A 21,574-nucleotide genomic window follows, 5' to 3' on the forward strand; every position below is an offset into this window, starting at 1 on the left:
TCAGAGTATGGGAAGCTCAGTATGAAGATAGCTTTTTGCTGGACCTAGGCCTTGATTACTTTTTCCCTGTTTACATTGTGTATTTACTTTTTGCACTTCATTCAGAATAGGTAATGAAAACAGTATAGTCTGCTTCCACTTTTGTTTCTGGAACAGGTCAAAGACTTTAATGGACTCAGACTCAGCAGAACTCCAAATGCTCCTTTCTGTGCTGATACAGCCAATTAAATGTCTCTGTTCACTTCCAGAAGGATTACTTGAGATTTTATTATTTGCATTGCTCCATTGCTCTAAATTCAGTCCTTAGAAGAGAGTGGACATATTCTGCCAAAAAAAAAAAAAAAAAAAAAAAAAAAAAAAAAAAAAAAAAAAAAAGAGAGAAAAAAAGAGGTGGAAAATAGCAAAGGATTTTTTCCTGCATCTCTGTATTTCATGTAATCAGCCTTAGCAAAGTGCACTGCACTCCTCCTTATTAGAGCAGTCCTGTCCTTTTCTTTTTCTCCCTGCCTTGGAATTGCTACAGAAGGATAAAGTTCTGCATGGCTCACTCACTCACACAGTTGTAATAAGTCAGAGCAGGATGGCTCCCTGCCCAACAAAACACAAACTCCCCTGAAGTCTCCAGCTTTTCCATGGCAACACCACAGTCATCAACACAGCAAACAATCGCTCCAACCCCTTCTCCTTCTCCCCTCATAGCACAGGGAAGGATAGCATTGCACCCAGCCCATGGACCTGTGCTAATGATTGGGCATGAAAGGAGATAGTGATGGAGATCATGTAACCCTCTGCTTGGAGTTTTCCGTGAGATCAAAGGAAAGAAAAGGCACTGAAACACTTAACACTTCCCACTGTACTTTGCTTAAATGAAAAGATGTTCAAGACATGAAACACCAAAAAGAATATGCACACTGAGACTGAACAGGGGTGCAAACAGCACTACAAAGTAAGAGTCTAACGCTGAGCAGAGTCCCTTAGCATGAAAGAACCAGCTGCCACTCCAAGGTGTGTAATGGTCTGATCCTTGCCATGGCTATTGATGTGCCAGGCCAGTGCCTGGCTTTCAGGGAATAACAGGAGAATGATGGTTCTGCAAATAGAATTATTCCTCAGCTCTGCTGTGAATAGTTCTGCTCAAGATCTTCATGGAGGAGGGAGCAGCTACTGGTGCTTCAGCAGTTACAGTGCTGGGGCCCTGATCTGTCACTGCTTTGCACTGGCATCCTTCACACCTGTCCAAATAAAAGCCAACATCAGAGCTGAACACCACCATCCTCATCTGGTAGCATTTTACTCACACTTTGCATAGGTATATAAGACCTCACAAGCTGCAAGGCTATAGAAAATTAGGCCCAAAAGACCTCAAAGTATCTTATTTAAACTATTTAAACTAAGAGCTAGTGGTTTTCAAGCTGTGGTCTGCAGACCCATGAGGGTCTGAGGACTACTTCTGAAGGGTCTGTGAAACTAAGTAAGAAAAGCAAGTCAATTGCCACGAGGCTTGAATTAGTTGTAAATAAACCTTCATATGCATTGGAAAACTTTTAGAGGATCTGTAGTTTATAAAAGATTGACAGGTATGTCCACAGACTTTATACTCCCCTGTAGACACAGTAAGAACCTGCTCTGTGCAAGAAAAGCTGCCCTGGTTTTTGGATAATTTGAGGGTATGTGTGACAGCATGGATAAGCATATGGGCATTTCTTTGCCACTAAACCTCAGCAGTGTAAACTCAAGAATGGATATAGTTTTCCTGGCATAAGCAATATTGGAATTTCTTTGGACTAAGATTTCTTCTGTTTAGCTTTTAGGCCCTCGTTAAAGTCAAAAAAGCTTTGTAGGCTGGAAATACCATAGGCCGACTAGCTCCTTGTGGACACAGTAATTTTTAAAGTAAATTGGCCCCCAAACAGTCATTTCCAATTCAAGTCCTGATGCAAAAGAATGTTCTTCAGACTTTACAAAATTATTTAACTATTTTCATAACATTTTAAAAAATTATTTATTTGGCAAAAGTTCAAAATGGAAATAACACTCCCAGTATTCAAGCTTAGATGTAGGCTGAGGTAGCCCCAATGCTTTCAATGTGCCTGGCCTTGGAGTAAGCCTGTGAGAAGGTGTGAAGCTCTGCTGCAGGACAAGTGACCTGAGGGTGTCAGCCCCTGCCACCACTAGCCTTCTTCACTGGCACACGTGTGACTGAGGCACTGCAGGGCCACAGTCCCTTGTACAGAGCTCTGCAGTTTGTCTTGGTCCAGCACAACCTGTGGGAGAGTTCATCCTTCTTTTGGGGTGAACGGTGCAAGCAAGGATTCTGGTGGACCAACAGCACTTCAGTTACATGTGTTTCAGTCCAATTTAGAGCCTAATTGCTCTGAACCATGCCCCCAGCCAGAATAATTTGTTCAAACTTACATTAGAGACATTTTGATGTGGATAGCTTAAGAAAGAGGGTGAGTTTTCTACATGACAGACATACACATAGCTCAGGCAGGATTTGTTGCAACTAACACAAATCTTGACTCTCTAACACTGAGCTGAACTCTCATTGGCAAGAGTAGCATTTCATTTGGTACCCACAGTGTGATGAGGTCCTAATGATCGTATGTTCCAAGTCATTTTAAGATTGCTTCACCCTGGCCTCTGGGTTACATCTGCACAGTACAGGCCAAAATGTGCTGGTCAGTGTGTGTTATGCATCCATTTTTGTGGCTCATCCACAGAGGAAATGAGTCTCTCAGCTACTACCCTGAGAGGTGGTTCGTCCACCCACACTATGATGGCTTGTAACTTTAATTCTAGAGGTCCCTGACCTCTAGAATTTGGTGGTGGTGAAAACATTGGTTAGCATGCAAGTCTCTGTGGGTTAACATGAACTAGGACACAAAAAAAGAGGTTACCCTATGATTACGTACTGATGACCTGAACAAAGCCAGTCAACCCAAACTGAGTTCTTCTATGAAAATGATTTTTAATTTGATTTTTCCATGTCCTAAGAACATAGCATTCCACTTTTAGGTTGGGACCAGTCCTTTTTCCTTCAGTGGCAGCATGAACACTTGTTTTTTGTATGGACAGGCTCACTAGTACAACCCCAGTGGCTCCTACTGAGACACAACAACCAGACTTCCTCCTGGGACTCTGTGATGCACTGCCACAGCAGTCTCAGAACCTACAGACGCAGAAAAGCAATCTAGAGCTTTGCACTAGTCTGCCTCAGCTGTGGTAAGATTCCCTTCAAGAGGCTGGGGAGCCTTAGGGTGAAGGTGGCATTCCCTCTGTCACTCCCTCATGTGCCACTGGTGATGGCTGCAGATGTGTGTCAGGATGTTACCCCCATGGGACAGCCTCAGCTGGAGGAGGTCAGATTGCTTTCCAGCGAGACCGGTAAAGCAAAGATCAGATGGCTTATTAGTCAGAGGTGAAATTACAGCCTTGTTGCTATCAGTACAGATTCTCTTCTTTCTCTCACTGGTGTTAATCAGAAGAAAGTAATGAGATTGGGTATAAAACTGAAGGGTCCTGCCCTAGCCAAGGGACTACCTGTCCACTTTTTGCTTTGTACCAGCTGTTCAAGTGCCTTTCTGCATGCAAAGCCATTGTCTGTTAGTAGATCAGACCTTTTCATTCTGCAACACCAGATACTCCTTCCCTTCATAAACTGATGGGGTGGAAGTTCTCAACCATCTGCCTAGTGCTCCTCTCAAGCCAAGGAATCACTTAGCCCACACTGGGAAAGCAAATGTGAAGCCCTTCATATCACCATCCTACAGTCTGGTTCATCCCTGCCCAGTCAGAAGTGTCCCTTGCCAATAGGCACAGCAGCCCCAGGTACCAGTTGCTCTGGTTTGCGTGCCTGCACCACCCCACCCCTCCCCATCAGTGTGCTATCTTCTGCTGGCTGACAGCCTTTAGACACACCAGTGGGCATCATCACTAGTGCAAGCTGCCAGTGTTCCAATAGGAACCAAACACTCCAGCTTAATTCTGCTTTCTCTTTTTCAGGACTGTTTTCATGAGTAAGCAGACATTCTTCTGCCTGCTGTGAGTGGGAAAGGCACTCACTGTGTCTCCTGCTAAGCAGCCTGGCTAAACCTAAGGGCCTTAATGGGCCCTCAAGAGCACCTCTGGGTGCCTCCCTGTCATGCCTGGTTTGGGAATTACTTCTTGAAGGGTATGTCTTTCTTATCAGTTGAGTTCCTCACTGGAACAGGCAGCCCAGAGAGGTTGTGGAGTCTCTCTCACTGGAGATATTCAAGAACCATCTGGATGCAATCCTGTGCCATAGGATACACAATCCTGCATCTAGGACTGTCCTGCTTGAGCAATGGGATTGGATCAGATGACCCACTGTGGTCCCTTTCAATCTTATGCATTTTGGGATTCTGAACTTCTGCTGGAGCATAATTAGACAGCCCTTTGCCTCAGTAACTGTTATGTAAAGGGAATTTCTGGAAATGTTTCTGTGATGCAAGAGCAGACAAAAAAATGAAAGGAGGAGGATTGGTTAACTGGACCTTCCTAACCATGCATTATGAGCAGTGCCACCAGTAAAACTAACTGAAAATAAACACTCACAGTAGTTCATTCCCATCAAGGAAACCAAATGAAATCTGATGATGTAGAAACTACAAGACCCCTTCAGAAAAATGGTCTCATTAATATTATTTCTGAGTGGTGATCAGAGGTATCCATAGCCTTGCATTTGAATTTTGCTGTAGAAACTCTCTAAATCACAGGAAACCTTTGAACAATCCATTTCTGTGCTATAGTGTCTCAGTCACCCACACCAATCTCTGCCACCAGATCCTCACTACCTCAAAGTCAGTGGGATGGGAGAAGGACAAGAAGGTCTGCTGTTTGCATTGCTCATTGCCTAATAAAAGAGCTTGCATAGCTCTTCTAACCTTCGCTCAACATTATGTCTCATGCCTCTCTGCCTCATGCTTTTACCAAGGCCCCCATCTCCTTCCTGCCATTCCTTGATAAAAGGATAATAAATGCAGTAAAGATACTAATGTGTTATGTTAGATTAGATTAGATAAGAGATGGTTACAAAAGACCAGCACAGTTGTTCATGCAGGACTTAAATGTCTCTGGCTGTAAGCAGCTTTGTTTTGCTTTCAGATCAGTTGTTGCTGTAATATTGTACCTTTACCATTTCAGAAGAAGCCAGATCCTAAAATGTAGCTCATTGCCCCTGTGAGAAGCAATGGCTCTGGTCTCCCCTACAAAGCACTCACATTAAGTTGGTGTGCACACACAGAGTGGTTTGTAAGGCAGGAAAAGGTGATGGCTAAAGAGAGATTAAGTGCTAAAAGAGAAAACCTGTTCTGAGGAGACAAAGCATATCAAGAGACAGAAAAGCCCAAGTTTTAGATTTGCAATTGTTTTGTAATAGGCCTGATAAAATAGGAGATCTGACCACTGGCTACTGTTGCACTGCTAGAGTGGAGTCAGTCAAATTGGATCGTGGGGTTTTTCCCTTGGAAAATGACCAAAAAAAATTTACTACTTCTTGAAAGAATGGCTATCCTGCTCCACATCAATTTGCTTTCCTAGTCCCAGTGTAATTTTTTCAAGCTTCCTTTCTTTACATGTCATAGAATTGTACAGAGCTAAACACTTGAGTACTGACAGCAAAATTTCACTCTCTTCCTTTGCCCTTCAGCTCTTCTTCTGCCTTCAGCTCCTAGCACTGGCCTCTTGACACCACTGAGATCGATGGTTACCATGTGTGCTGGGAAGTCCAGGCATCCCACCACCCTGCAAGGACCGTGAGAAACAGTGAGTCTGAGAGACAGAGTTTCAGCCTTAATACTGGATTTCCCAGCTGGGACCTGCCTGTGTGTGGTATGCCTAGAGTCTTTTACAGGTAAAGCTCTTTTCAATTAATTATTGCCTTTAATTTTTTAAAATACATTTTCAGTAATACATCTATAGAATGAAAAACCAAAACAGAGGGAAAGCAGAAATAGTGACAGATCAGAAAGTAATGATAATAACTCAGCCTTCTCTAAAGGTCCAACACTTACATCACTGGCAAGAAAAGAGACTGGACTGTCTCTTACAGCGCAATTCAGGATTTTTCCTAGACCACACATACAAGCAAGGAAGGAAATGGGCCTTTTACATTTGTTCTCTAGTATTTCTAACTGTTGAAGAAACAAGAAAGCCTGTCTTTATACAAGGCATTTAAAATAGTGTTTTCACTCTACAGCAAACAAAAATGTCAAGTTAGTACTACAAGCATAATTTCAGAAAGTAAATAGGTAACTACTTAGGTAAATACAAAGAATACTTTGTCCTCTGGTACTGATGGATGACTCATTGACTGATGCACTGATGTCACATGTTGGCATTTTTTTTTCAGCCATGGCTCCAGTCTGTGTTCTTGACTCAAGCAAAATCTCCAAATGTTCCAAAAGTCTCCAGAGATTTTAGGCTGAGATTCAAAAATACAATTAGATGTCCTGTCCTCCTTGGTTTCAGTTCAATACAGAGAAGATTTGATGCCTACATATTTTAAGTCAAAAAGATTTGGACTCCTAACTGTTCCCAGATTGATCATTGGGATGAAGGAGAAGAATCCAAGAATCCATCCACTGTCAAACAGTCACGGAAATAATGTTAAATTTGTACGAAGATTTCCTTTCTAAGATATGATTGCTCTTCATTTAATGGCAGTTTCTTTAAATAATCTGCACCTGAGTACACAGTACCCTTATGTTGTTTGAACATTCAAGTGGTAAATAGGCAGCAGCATTACCAAACTGTGTTTACAGCTCAGAGACACTCAGCTTTCAGAGTGAGTGAAAATGTAAAAGGTGACCAGGAGAGCCTCCACATTTTCTGCCTTGCCTGCACTACCCAGCCCTGTTTAAGAGTCACTAGAAATACAAAACAGTGGATGAACTATTCTGAAAACTTTGGTATACTCTTAAGAATTTTCTGAATCAGATCAATAAAGATACCTTCTCCAGAATGGGGTCCGCTTCAACAAAGCATCACTCAAACAGAAAAGTACCTAATCATATGTTTAATGTCACACATATTCTTTTCAGTATTCTTCTGAACTGGAGCTTAAGCACTCACAACTATAAGCCCAGTCTGTGAGTGCTCATCGCCTGTGGTGAAGGGCCAAAGAACCTACAAGTGCTTTGTGAACTCACAGAAGTTTTTTCTTTAAGTCTCTTATGACAATGACACAGGAACTTTGAGCTCATCCTTTATAAAACTAGGAAAAAAGAGGGGAGGGGAGGGGAGGGGAGGGGAGGGGAGGGGAGGAGAGGAGAGGAGAGGAGAGGAGAGGAGAGGAGAGGAGAGGAGAGGAGAGGAGAGGAGAGGAGAGGAGAGGAGAGGAGAGGAGAGGAGAGGAGAGGAGAGGAGAGGAGAGGAGAGGAGAGGAGAGGAGAGGAGAGGAGAGGAGAGGAGAGGAGAGGAGAGGAGAGGAGAGGAGAGGAGAGGAGAGGTGCTCATGGTCATTAGATGTCCCATTTAAGCAAAAAAGCTAAAGACAGCTAGAGAAGTAGTATGAGGGAAGATGAGGAGAACATGTGGAAAACATGTGTTCAACATGTCTCACTTAGCCTGGCCCTCTGGCCTTTCTGAACTAGAAAAACAACATTATGAAGCAGCAGTGTCAGAAGCATGAAAGAAGAGATGGGAGGGCAATCACCCAGGTGAGAGGGGTGAATGTGGAGGAGGAGACATGGCTTGTAGCTTTAGGAAGTGGAGGAGGGGGACAGCAGAGAAGAACGTTACCAGGGGAAGGGGGTGAGTGTGACTTCAGTGACCAAAAGTGGCACTGCAAGGCCAGGGTGAGGAGTCCTTCTGACCTGTGTCAAAAAGCCTGTGCTTTGATGGCAGCCTGAGAGACCCAAGCACAGACAGTATGTCCTGGGAGAGGGCTGCAAGAACCACATAATAAAGTGTTGCAGTAAATAGCCCTTTTGGCACACCCGTCATCCAAAGGCTGCTCCTCTGTATCCTTCAGAGGTACGGCAGAATGAACACACATTCAGGACACTAGCAAGGGGGTTATCAACCTCACTAGCCATCCTGGCTCTAGCAGGGTCCCTCAGATGTATTGTGTGTGGTACAAATGTGTGTCAAAGGCCTTACATATGGCTGGTGTATATAGAAAGTTTTAGTAGTACATGCTGTTTACTCAAGGGACTGGATTAACTTCTGCAGAGCTATTCTGGTCCACCTGTAAACACATGGACTAAAGGCCCTTATGAAAAGTAGTTACTGTGTATTTCCAAGTGGCACCTTTTAAAACCTGGATATCTTATGTTATGAATGCTGGGGGTTTGTTTTGGTTTCTAAGTACCAAAAATGACAGGATCATGCTATACAACTACTGGATACAGTTATTTTTTCCTCCAGTTCAAAGCTGTTTTCTTCCTGCCAGTCCCCTAGGGCTGAAAAAGTGTGTTAAACTTGCTGTATAAACTGCTGCTGGCAATTGCCCTTATCCCAATGCCTTTGCCTGGATGAATAGCAAGGTCTGTACGGGATTGACCAAGGGGATGAGAGGGGAGAGAGCTGTGGTGCTCCCAGGTCTGCTTACCCAAGAGCCTCACAGTCTTCAGCCCAGGCACATCTACACCTTCCTTAGCTGCTGAGAGTGGCACTGAGGGCATCCTAGTTGCTCCTCCATGGAGAAGGGTCATGCCTAGTTTGGGGGTGGCCTTCACACTGCACCTGGGCTGCGCTCTCAGGTTCACCATCCACACACAGACAGTAGATTGTGCCTTCAGGTTGCCTCAGGGCACCCCTCGAAGGACAGTCTAGACTTACCCAAAGGGACTGCTCAGAATAACTGAGCCTGGAATTAGCCATTAGCTCTGTTTTCTAAATTATGACTTTGATGGAAAGCAAGAAGATTTTTGTAGTGAAGGGGGGGAAAAAAAGCAGGGAGACAGGGCAGGGTGGGGGAGGAGTGGGGGAATGGGGGCCAGAGTGTGTTTGCAGCTGCTGGCCATCAAATTTCAATTCAATCAACATGACTAAGTTCCAGCTCCTGAAAAAGGGAGCTTTTGACGACGTATTGACATAGCCTGAGCTACAGTGGTCCAAGTGGCAGTGCTATAATTATAAGGATTATATTTAATACTTCACTTAGAAATGAAACACTGTGACACTCTCCCTAAAAGCTGGCCAAAATATGTCCTAGGAACCATTATGGTAATACACAAAGTTGGTAGGAAAAAAGAAATGTCAGAACTCAAATCATTATAAAAGGGGATCATGTGGCTGGCAGCTCAGGTCTGTTGGGAATTGAGCCGTGAGGAGGAAAAATGAGTGTGAAAGGAAGGGCAATTGGATTTGCAGAGAAAATTGAGTTTTTAGAAGTTTTTAAAGTACAGAATTAACTGGTTCAAGGAAATAAGTCAATTGATAATTAATACACTACTTACTTCTGAATTTGGATTCTTTTTGTAGCATGTCGTGGATTTCAGCCAGGCTGAGGCCTGTTTGTTGAACAAAGACCAAACCCTGCAAATATTTCTTGACTTGCTTAATTCGACACATCTTGATTTCGGTGCGATTACCCATGTGTGCACAATTAAGCACACGCATAAGTGTTTCCGGGAACTGGGCCATGGAGGTAAGCGGCCGCATGCTGAACACCAAGTCTATCTAGCTTGGAAGGGTGTTGAACCAAAAGCTTTCAGAGGAGCAGAGAGAATGCATTTCTTCGGAAAACAAAATAATTTACTATAAACTAGCATAATGATCAGAAGTAAAAAGTCTGATCCTACATTAGGCTGATGTTCTACAGTGCCACGTCTGCAGCATTTTCCATAGGCGGTTTCAGGAGGGGCAAATCGGATCATAATCAAGACTGAAATTGCAGATGTTGAGATAACATAACCATGAGGAAAAGGGGAAGAAAGGGAAAAAAAACCGTGAGAGGGAGGAAAGGGGAAAGGGGAAAGGGGAAAGGGGAAAGGGGAAAGGGGAAAGGGGAAAGGGGAAAGGGGAAAGGGGAAAGGGGAAAGGGGAAAGGGGAAAGGGGAAAGGGGAAAGGGGAAAGGGGAAAGGGGAAAGGGGAAAGGGGAAAGGGGAAAGGGGAAAGGGGAAAGGGGAAAGGGGAAAGGGGAAAGGGGAAAGGGGAAAGGGGAAAGGGGAAAGGGGAAAGGGGAAAGGGGAAAGGGGAAAGGAAAGGAAAGGAAAGGAAAGGAAAGGAAAGGAAAGGAAAGGAAAGGAAAGGAAAGGAAAGGAAAGGAAAGGAAAGGAAAGGAAAGGAAAGGAAAGGAAAGGAAAGGAAAGGAAAGGAAAGGAAAGGAAAGGAAAGGAAAGGAAAGGAAAGGAAAGGAAAGGAAAGGAAAGGAACCTGGAGTGTCTGGAGATGGTTTCTAAAGCAACAGAACCTAAATAAATGGTCTGATTTTCCAAAGTGAAAAACACAAACTGAACAGCCCATGCAGCATTTTTGCCAACTGTCACTGAGGTGGTATTTCTAAAATCTGGTGGAATGACTCATCCCAGAACAACAACTGTTGCCAACAAGGTCTTTCCTTCAGGTCTAGATATTTGAATCAGATAGATATAAAAAGAAAATAAACAGAAAAATCAGGGACAGCTTCTTCTCTTGGGGTTCAACTCTGAAGCTTCCTGTGAAGTCACCCATTCTCCAAGGGGCCTCCCCAACCTACTGAGTAGGCATCCAGGTGATCCTCTGGGCCAAGGAAGGGATTGAGTAAACCTCTTGTTTATTAAACCAAATTCTTCCTTCTGCACCTCTCACACCCTGGATGTGTGCAGGATACATCCTTTTGATCCCTTCTGTCCTCCCCAGCAGCAAACATTACCAGGGGAAGCATGACCCTGCCGACAGGTAGCACAGTCCTCAAGTGGTTTGAGACAGACACCCTTAAACTCCGTGGGAGCAAGCCTAGACCAAAGACTCCACTGCTGCAGTAACCAAACACAGCCGTCAGCACCAATGAACATCGTTCTTCGGCTAGTACAGAATGCAACAATTTCAAAGATGCTTTCTGAAGCAGTGTTGTTTTGCTGAATAATTTATGACTCCGAGTCTTCTGAAAATGAGCAGCATACACTTCAGTGCTGCAATAACACTATTCAGTGGAGACAGTGCACATTATGTTCAGTAAGCTCATTGCTTAAACACTGTTGCCATGACTATAAGAAAGTGATTATACTATTGTTTACAAGAGACTCTCAGTAAGTCATTACCACAGTAGCCAGTTTTGCCTCAAGTCAAAATTTTTCAGAAGAAAAAAAAAAAATCTCACAGGTATAATTAACCTTGTGATGAAGATAATCCACTGAAAGGCTACGGAAACTGAATACATCCTACAGTGAGGAATGAAAATAAGTAAGGATCACTAGTGTCTCAGGACTGTTGACTTACTGGTTTTCTGACTGTTTCTTGGGTAAATTCCATTGAGAAGAAAAGCCCTGCTAACTAAATAACTGTTGTAATTCATTTTCAAGGAAGAAATAATTTATAAGGCAAGCACCAATACAGGAGTTCAACTGTGATGGGTAATGCCATAAAAACAAACCACTTTATACATAACATGGGGGGAAGAAAAGATTTTAAAATTTTGACTTAGAAGAAACATTTGGGATTATGAAATATGACTTTTCAGTGTCCTGGATTGAAATTGGTGTCTAGAATACTTAGTTCTGAATCCTCCAGTGCATATAAACATACAAGAGTCCAGTGCATGACCTCTTTATCTCAATAACGTGCTGATGATCAATAGTTTCCAAAACTCAGAAGCAATTCTGAAGCTGCCGGAAAGTCATCCTCACATTTCCTATGATCAGTAACAGGCCATGGAACACAAAGCAGAGATGATTAATAGAGTGCTGGACTAGGAGTCAGGAAATCTGGGCTCGGTTCCCAGCTCTGCCACTGACCTGCTGTTTGGCCTTGGGCAAGACACTTGACCTTTCTGTGCTTCTGTTCCTCCTTCCATTCTTTGTCTATCTTGTCTCTTGAGGCACTGAGCTAAGCAGGGAAGGGCACACTTCTCACTGGGTGTTTGTATAGCACCTACTCTAGGGAGGTGGCTGCAGAGAGCTACAATAAAGCCAGGCTACCACCAGGATGACTCTTGCACAATAGCATGTTTTGTTTCAAAACAGAGTGGCCAGGATGAACCCTCTTGGGTTTCATCTGCTAGTCCAGGATCTTACCAAGTCTTTCAGACAGCTTTAGGCTCAGGCTGCAGCATGTAAATGGGTTTGCAAGGTCTACATCCTTGCTTGTCAGAAGCACTTTCACATTGATTCCTGATTGGTACTAATTTTTCTCCACCATGATACAGCTAGATTTGCAAGCACATCAGATTATAACTGAGTGACACAGATAAAAATAGCTACAGGACCCCTTTCTGATACAAGGAATTTCTCCAGGGAAATGCCAACACCTGTAGGTGAAACCACAGGCATGAAGTGTTTTCAAATTAAAACTAAAATAAATTATAATTTTTCAGTTCATGTGTTGGAATTTTGTGTAAATTATTCAATTAAGCAAAATTTCTCAGTGTTTTTCTCATCCTGAACCACAAATGTGAAGCATCCTCCATTACAACCAGATGGGAGGCAACACATGCAGGGCAAGGTAGCTCTCACCTGCTTTCACTGGGGAGCAGCTGCAGCTTTAGAGAGAGCTGATGACTTCTGTATACACTCTCGGTTCCAGTCCCACTCTGCTCCCAGTTTGCTGAAGCATCAAATACATGGGATTTGGGCACAGATGACTTGACTGGGAGATGAATTTGAGCACAAATTGATGCAGAGTCAGGAACAAGTAACTCAATAAAAGAGAAAGCATACACATTCATGATTATGAAGAGAAAGTTAAAAAAAAATGCTCTTCTCTCCTAAAAATGAAGAGTCACTGCCACATCTTGCACTTTTATTATGAATATTGGCAACACAATGCCATGAAAACCTAAGTCTGAAGTCATGTGATTATGTAGAAGACTCATTCAGGTTTGTATTTCCAATACTCAGATCTGTGGGTCAAAGGCTTGATTTGAAGATCCTCAAAGGCTTTGTCAAAGCAAACATTCAAAACTCCTATCTTAGTCTCCATCAACAATGAGTTTGGCTTCTGACCATAAAACTCATCATCACATCTCAATTCACTTTACAGAAGTGATAAATAGTATCTTTCATAGAAGAAACTGAGGTTCTTGGAAGTGGAATAACAGGAGTAATAGAATAGATCCTAGAGTTGGAGTGGAAACACTTAGATTTTCGTTTACAGCATGCTCACCTAAAAACTGTTGCTTGAGAGCTGCGGTATTTTGGTTTAGTTATTTGTGTTGGCACTACAGTACAATTAGGGACTGATTACCTGCATCAAAAAACACTTTGGAAGAATCTGACAAGGTATAACAAATTTACAAGTTGGCTTTCAAGTGGCTATAGGGAGCTTTCCAAGGGGAATCTAGGGCATAAATTTTTTATGCTTTTATTTAAAAGAAAACAAAACGCAAAAAAAATCTGTATCTTTTTACTGCTAAGTTGAAAATTTGATCCAAATCTCATTCAGCAGCAACTCCTTCTTTTCTGCAGCCAAGACCACTGCCTCTTTCACTGCTCAAAGCTGTTCCAAATTGAAGCAGCATGATATAGGTAGGACGCTTTCCAGGTCTACAGACAGTGGTTAAGAATCCCATCAGCCTCATCACTCACATCACCCCTGCTAGGAGTACCACCAAAGGAAATTCATACAGGGGAATACTGACACGAGGACACTGGAGAGAGGTCAAACAGCTAAGAGCTTGTTCTTCTTCTCTTCAGAGCAGCCAGGTGGCCAAAGCTCTTCTAGACACTATGCAGCTGATCGTGTGCCCTCTGAGGGGTTACATAGTGGTTGCTTTAATCACCTGCTTGAATTCCAGGATGTGATGGTGTCAGGTCATTGTCATGTAGAGTTTAGCCTTCAGCAGAACCCAAGGTCCCATGTGATAGTGAGACCACCAGAAAAGCTAAAGCATAGAAGGGAAATAGTGGCACAGCAAGAGACATTTGCAAGACCACAGAGGCACTTTCTGGCAGAGCTGGCACCTCTATGCCAGTGCTTTGTTAGCTGGAGAAGGTTGCCAGCTTCCAGCTCCTCGTACACCACGAAGGGAGTGCAATATAAATGAAGCAGTGGAGATACCACCCTTCCCAAAGTTGTCAAAGGGACCTGGATGGAGCAATTCCTTTCCAATAATGAGATACTGGTGAAGTTTCAGTTTCACAAGGCAACAGACTTCATAAGAAAAGCAGACTACATCTGGCCTCTGAAGCCAATACCTTGGTAGAAAGCACTGTTGACAGCAGTTAGGAAGAGGAAGAGAGGCACTGTGGGCTTTCTTAACCTGTTGACCAACCTAGCTGCTGGGACTTTTTTGGTCACTGCAATCTAACTGAACCCCACATATTCCTTCTGCAGGGAGTGTTCTTTGCGATGGGAGAAGTACTAATAGTGATGTGAGTCAAAGTTTTGGCAAAACAGCTTCTCTGACTCAGACATATCTTTTTCAGGTTCAGATTTCCAGCTCCCATTTTTGCTGGAGTCACACTTTTCAAAGCAGAACAAGCAGAAGCTGAATATCACTTTCCTTTGTTGTGGTGCTACAGAACAGGGACTCAATTGTAGTACTGCAGGGGATGCAGAACTCTGTCAGAGGACATGCCATAACAGCCACGGACATTAATAAGCCCATGGGTTGGCCTTGGAGAGCACATCTAGTCCAGGCAGAGACACTGTTCCTCTGCTCATTGCCTACAAAAACTTTGGTGGTGGAAATAGTCTGTTAAACAGTTTCAGAATGGAGACTTTCATTAAATGCATTCAAAGGTTAAAAATCTTTAAAGGGGGCAAGAGATTTGGTGGGAGAGCTAGGCCTGAAAAGGCTCCTACATACTAGCATAAATTTAACAAACTTATGGTTGAAATCCTTATTGAAAACAGCTTCTATGCAGCTTCCGGGGAGTCTTCTTGATTATGGTCTGTAAAATGTTCTCACAGTGTAGGGGAACAAAGATTTTAAAATGGCACCCATGCCCATCCTAACCAAATGGCTCACAGCAGGCCAGAGGGCCATAACAGCGCATGAGTGTTTTCCACCCACACAGGCAATGTGACTTACTCCTTTTACCTGACTCAGCGACATAAATTGTGATTATCAGAACACAGCTTTGTTCCTGCAGAAGCCCAAGGAGCAGACAGCAGTCCTTTACCTCACAAACACAACATTTCCATTGCTGTGGCACCAAACTTTGTGTCAGTCAACAGACTGCACTCTAGCTTTGCAGAATGGTTTGTGCTTTAATTCACCTGTCCTCACCACACCACAATGTCACTTCACCCCACAGCTGGTCACCTTATCCTGTTTGCTTCAGAGTGCTTCCAAATGTTACGTAAAACCACAACCAAAAAATGCAGGTATTTCTGCAGGGTACCCTGGCAGGCAAACAGCAAACAAAACAAAGAACTTGGGAGATGGGGGGAAGTGTCAGCTTGGGCAAAGATACCAGAGCACAATCATTCCATTTAAAATATTCAAAGATCTTTAACATTAGCACAGAGGAGGCCAAACCTCAGCAAACACAGTGTGGATCATTAAAAAAAAAATGTCCTGAGGAAATTAATTCAGGATCTCCACATGAAATAACTGCCTAAATCAAGGTTTTACAAGTCAGTCTTGGCTCTTGGTACCAGTCTGGCAACGCTGTTTTCCACTGAGGTCCTTTGGGAACTGGGACAAACCCATTGACTCTTCTAGATTTGTACAGCTGTTGGTGAGAATTTAGGGGAGCAGGAGGAATTAACACATTCCCCTCTTCATCACTTTTATGGGATTATTTTCCCTTTTTTCACCTGCTTGCAGACTACATCTGGGGAGCAAACCACTTTCACAATCACTTTTCCAAGTACAGAAAATATTAATGTATTTAATTGTTATTTCAAATGAATTCTTATCATGATAAATTCAGCACAACTGTGAGATGAGTGAAGGTAGAACAAGTCACCTGTGACTGATGACAAACATTGCTTAACACGCTCAGAGCCATGGGGGTGATGGCTGCAGTGAAAGAACCTGACCAGAATAATACACTAATGCCCATGAGACAGAGTTCCTAGCTCCTACAGAGCAAAATGAGCAGTGCTCAGCCTGTGTCAGAAGGATGATGGAATGAATTGGTTGCCAGAGACTTGAAACGGCAATGCAAGAGCTTTGGTATTACCAGTTCAGTGCTTAAGCCACTGAGGAATGCCCTCCAGAGCTAACTGTTTACATATAACATAAATAGTATAAACAGCTAAGTGCTGGAGGGCATATACATGCATATAGATGTATGTGTAAAAGAAAGACAGAATATTTTATCTGTTCCACTCTGCACCATGAAAAGTAACAACACCATATAAATAAACAAATGTCAGTGCTTGGGAAATGCAGGAAGGCAGAAAGTACAAAAGCTTCCCTAGCTGCGTCCTGAAGAATAAATTTCTCATTCACACACACCCACATCCATTGGTCCAGCTAAAAAAAATCTGATCCCCAGTCTCCAATTAGAAAATGCTGTTGCCAAAGATACTTTCTCAAAAATCAAAGCAACACTGTTAAATTAAGGCCAAACCAAACTCCTCTGAAAACTCTCTCTTCTGCCAGTTTTAAACTGCCCACTGGGAAAAGATAATTATCAAATAATAGTATCAACAACGTCAGATAATCACTTCAAGCTCTTTGATATTTTCAAGGAAACATTGTTTCAAATGTTACCAAGTGTCAAATATTTACTTTTGAGTCCAACTGTGTAAATGACCCATCCAATGCCACTAAACACGGCAGGAGCGTGTGTAACAAGAGCAGTGGGACCTGCAAAGCAGAGGAAACAACCCAGCTGGGTTTTGCAAAGAGCATCCTGGTAGCCAGCACTCCCCAGTGAGAGTTATGACTGCCTTTGCACTTATCTGTGTGGACCTGCGGGGTTTTTTTTTTTTTGACTGGTGGACTTAGGGCAAGGGACATGGAACTTTACATTCCCCTTGGAGTCGGGTATGTGTCCAGTCTCACAGGCTCGGTGCCTTGTGCTTCCCTGTGCCAGAGCTGTACCTGCCACAACTGAAACTCAGAGCTGCCCCTTGTTCCAGGACCCTGTGCACCTCACATCTGCTCTGAGGAATACATCTGGAAATAGAGAAATAGTGCATATAAGGCTTCCACTCTACTTCCTCTTGAGAATCACTCCATAGAGGGTGAATTCTGCTTAGAGATTGTTCTCTTCCCATCCATTTATGATGCACAGGACAATACGCTTAGTCTACCTTGTCCTTCCTCTTCAAGTACCCTTGGAATAACTGGCAGAGGTAATTCCTTTTCCAGCTATGACCAGAGGAAAGGCAAGACTTTGATCTTTCCTGGTCCATCCCTGCCTTCTGAATTTTCAAGAACAGGAACACAAAGCTGAACCACCTAAAAGCTGTATGACCCTCAGCCAGTTGAACTGACCCCAGACACCATGCGTTTTGCTATTCCTTGCTAGTATTTGCAACAATGTTCTAAGGAGCTCTTGGTAAAAAGAAGATGTATCTCCATGACACAGAGATGTGACTTTGACCAATGCCTTTCTGTTTCTTAACCAGAGCAGCAAATGAGGAATGTCAGTGTCAAGCACAGAGTGGGAGGATGCGCAGTGACACCATCAGAACAATGCTGTTTCATGAGCCAGCATTTACTCGGTGTCAAAACATGGTTCAGGGCCCCAAACGTCATGCTCACTGAAGTCACACACCTTGTCAGCACGATTACCAAAGGCTAGCGTGCAAAAATGATGGGGACTTTATCAGACCTTTTGCTTCTCAAGGACACATGTGTGTTGAGTTTTCTGGGAGTTAATGCAAATGCAACATAGAGCAAGGACTGTGCACAGCATCTCCAGCAAGCAGCACGCTAATAGCCATTAGTGGTATTTCAGAAACAAGGACAACCTCTGTGCACTTAAAAGATGAAAATCTTGCAGTATTTTCATGGGAGTTGTTTCATTTAGCATTTCCAAACAGCTGTCTCCAGCTATTTCATAATAATAGTAACAACTAACAAAAAAAAATAAAATTCAAAACAAACAAACAAACCAAAACAAAACAAACCCACATAGGCCTGTTGCCTGATTTCAGAAAGTGAATTTTTCTGGGATGTACACTATTAGGCAAAAGCCTTTTTTTTTTTTTTTTTTTTTCTGTCTTTCCCACAAGGCAAGTGTAAAGCATTACATTAATACACACTGGAAAAATAAGATAATGGCTTTCTTGATTGTGACGAGGAATGTGGGGAGATTTAATCTGAGCATTGAGTCAGGTGGAAGCGCCTAAACTCCCCTCGGACACAATGTTATCGCATTTAACGCTTACATCATCACCCTCACGAATGATGCTGAGTAACGCAGCCCCAAACGTCGATCCACGCACCGCACGGGTGAGAAGGGAGAAACGACCACAAAGGTCCCGTTTTAGCATACGTCAGGCACTAGGAAAGATAAGTTTGATGTCTGGAGCAGAGGGAGCGATCTATTTTCAGCTGTTCGAAGAGCAGCCCCGGGCCTATCAAGATGCAGTCACTCCTCTCTCTCAATGTTTCGCATGTGTGCCGAGAATTAAGAGTTGGGAGGCAGCACAGCGGAGCATATGCCTTCAAAAGCGTGGTGCGCTGACTGCTCGTAATAAAGTAACAGGAGACAAGGCTTCTCCTCCTTGCCATGGTCAGAGCAATTTCGAGTTGAAAAAGGTCAGCGTATCATTTGCAGAGCGGCAGTGCCTGGAAAACTCTCGTAACTCTGCTCCGCGAAACCCTCGGGGTGACGATAACAACCTGAGCATCGCTGCCCCGCAGGCGCGGGTGCTCCGCCCCGGGCAGTGCCCGCTGCCCCGGGCACCGGCACTGTCCGAGTTCCAGGGGAACGGCTCGAAGTGAGCTAAAATAGGTGCCTGAAGCCCTGGCGAACGGGATGGAGTGGGTAGGGGGGACAGTTCGGTGATACTCGAGCGCTACTTTTCACCCTGCTCGGGACGCGCTGACAGCGTCGGCTGCCGGTGCCGCCTCAGGGATGCCGCTGTCACCGCCGGGCAAGGCGAGATGGCAGAGGCGCGCTGCGCGTTTGTAGGTGCGCAGCGTGATGTAAAACACCCCAAAACAAACCCCAAACAGCACCCCAAGCAGTCCCAAAACCCCTTCAAGAGGGCACACACGCCCTATGCCCTTCGAGCTCGGCGCCTGCCTGCCCCTCCTCACACACTCGATACCGCCGCGGGTCCAGCGCCCGGCAGGGACCGCCCTGCGAAGCAGCGGGCCGAGCCCACGGACACCCCCGGGCCCACGGACACCTCTGAGCCCACGAACACCTCCGAGCCCAGAGATACCCCCGGGCCCACGAACACCTCCAGACCCAGGAACACCTCCGGACCCAGGAACACCCCCGGGCCCACGAACACCTCCGGGCCCATGGGACGGCGCGCGAGGGCGGGCGCCCCGAGGAGCGAGCGGGGGCTCGGCGCGGCGCGGCGCCTCCCCGCCGGCAGCGGGCGCTGTGACTCACCGCCAGGAGCGCCGAGGCGCGCTGCTCCCCCGCCGGCTGCTCCCCGTTGATGCCGCCGTTGCCGAGGAGGTGCTGGTGGTAGTCCGGGGGCGCCGCGCCGGCGGCAGCGGCGGCGGCGGGGGCGGCGGCCGCCTTGGGGTGCTTGCCAGCCTTGCGGGCGCCCTGCCCCTGCTGCACGAGGTGGAGGAGCTGCAAGGTGCTCTCCCGCTCGCGGTCGGAGCTCTCGGCGCGGCCCCGCTCGTAGCGCCCCTCGCAGCTGAGGTGGTGCTGGCGGCAGACGGCGATGCGGGCCCGCAGCCGCTCCACGATGGCGCTGTGCACCCGGGGCGCCGCCGGGCCCCCCCCCCAGCAGCCCGGCCCCCAGCCCCGCGGCCTGGGGGGGAGCCGTGTCGCCCATCGCTGGCTGCCGGTCCTGGCCCTCCGGATGGGTCGGTCCTCACTGCCGCATGGAGGAGGGCGGGGGGGGATGGGGGGGGAGGCGGGGGCAGCGGCGGGAGCCCGAGCCCGGGGGCTGGCGACGGGGCGGAGGGCGGTCAGCCCCGCGCCCCCAGCCCACCCCCGCCCGGCCCCCGGGCGGTGACGGCCCCGCGGGGCCTTGACAGATCGGGGGGCGGGAGGGGGTCGCTAGGGCTGCGCCAGCATCGGCCGGCGGGAGGGGCGGGGGTCGGGCCGGGCAGCCCCGGCCGAGGGGCGCCCGGTGAGGGGGGACGGGGGGGCTCCGCCGGGAAAGGAGAACGGGAAAAAAAAAAAAAGCCAAATAAAGCGAGCCGCTGCCTTCAAAATGAATCCCTGGACGAAGGAGCTCTCCCTCGGGAATGAGTGAGACTTGGCAGGTTTATTTGGTTTATTTTATTTCGGGGGAGCGGGAGGTGTTATTCCTTGAAGTGAAAATTTAAGGCATTGCCGTGGTCGGCGGCGCGGAGAAACCCCCGGCGGACCGAAAATCTCGTAGGTTAGCTGGAGTGGGTTTGTTGGGGTCTCTATCTCTCTTTTCTTTTCTTTTTTTTTTTTTTTCCTCTTTTAAGTCTTTAGTAAATGTGCAAATAAAGAGCCGGGGAAGGAGGAGAAAGAGGAGGAGGGTCGGGTTAGTTCAGTCTTTGTGCTTTCTCGTTTCTCTCGCCCGCTCGCTGCTGGCCACTCTGCGGCGTGGTGACTGTGTCCGGCTGGCTGCCGCTAAACTGTAGTTCCTCTAAAAATCAGAGAGACAGATCCCCCGGTCCGGAACAATGTCAGTCAGCGGATTTCCAAACCACGCTTCGCCTTCACTTAATTCAGCCACTGGATAAATCCGTATTGCTTTCAGTGCTCATCTCCCCCCTTAGTAATAAGCAGCAAGCTACGGACACAGGCAAAGAACTCCTCTCGCGTACTTTCCCTTTTACTCCCAGATATTGAACAGTTTCAAGTACAGTTTCAAGAAAAGCACGGAGGACGGGGTAGAAGGGGAAGAGGAAAAAACCCCAAACAAGCAACCCAGCCCCTCTTCAGACAGCAATTACAAACGGAGAGTTGCACTTACAAACTTCCAGCATTTTGCCCCCAGAACAGTCCGGCAGCCACTTTTCCTTTGTGTTTTTGTATATCCCATGCCCGCGGCGGCGGGCGGGTGTTTGCGGGTGCGCTGTCGGCGCGGCCGGTGCCGGAGCTGCCCGCGGCCCCTCCGTGCGGCGCGGCGCGGCGCGGCGCGGAGCGGAGCGGGGGCGGGAGGCGGGTGTCACCGGCAGGGAGCGCGGCCGGGGACGCGGCGCCCGGGAGGCCGGGGCGAGGCGCGGAGCCTCCCAGCGGCCGCCGAGGGGAGTCGGGGCCGCTGCCGCTCCCCGGGAGGTATGTGCATGGGAGGAAGCCAAGGAAATCCCCGCTCCCCTGCTCGCCCTCTACCTGGGTGCCGGGCCGGGCGCGGAGCAGTTGCCGGGGAGCGCAGCCTCCCGCGTTCTCCCTCCTCCCCCCGGCGGCGAGACCTTCAGGCGAGTACGAGGGAGTTCTCAAATAA

The 21,574-nt window shown here is 46.3% G+C and overlaps 1 protein-coding gene and 1 long non-coding RNA gene across 2 annotated transcripts in view; both read right to left on the reverse strand.

The window, feature by feature from the left end:
* MAML2 (mastermind like transcriptional coactivator 2) overlaps positions 1-19,981 on the reverse strand; it is a 211,679-nt gene extending 191,698 nt beyond the window's left edge. Inside the window, 2 exon segments of the mRNA XM_033052584.1 lie at positions 19,585-19,929; positions 19,931-19,981. Coding sequence (XP_032908475.1) covers positions 19,585-19,929; positions 19,931-19,981 — 396 coding nt within the window.
* Positions 19,982-20,414: 433 nt separating this feature from the next.
* Positions 20,415-21,232, reverse strand: LOC116992710. Its single transcript, XR_004417096.1, has 2 exons — positions 21,104-21,232; positions 20,415-20,920 (listed from the first exon to the last, which is right to left on the reverse strand). It is a non-coding gene; the product is annotated as an uncharacterized LOC116992710 (long non-coding RNA).
* Positions 21,233-21,574: the final 342 nt, after the last annotated feature.

Source organism: Catharus ustulatus, chromosome 2 (genome assembly GCF_009819885.2).
Source record: "Catharus ustulatus isolate bCatUst1 chromosome 2, bCatUst1.pri.v2, whole genome shotgun sequence".
Lineage (NCBI taxonomy): Eukaryota > Metazoa > Chordata > Aves > Passeriformes > Turdidae > Catharus > Catharus ustulatus.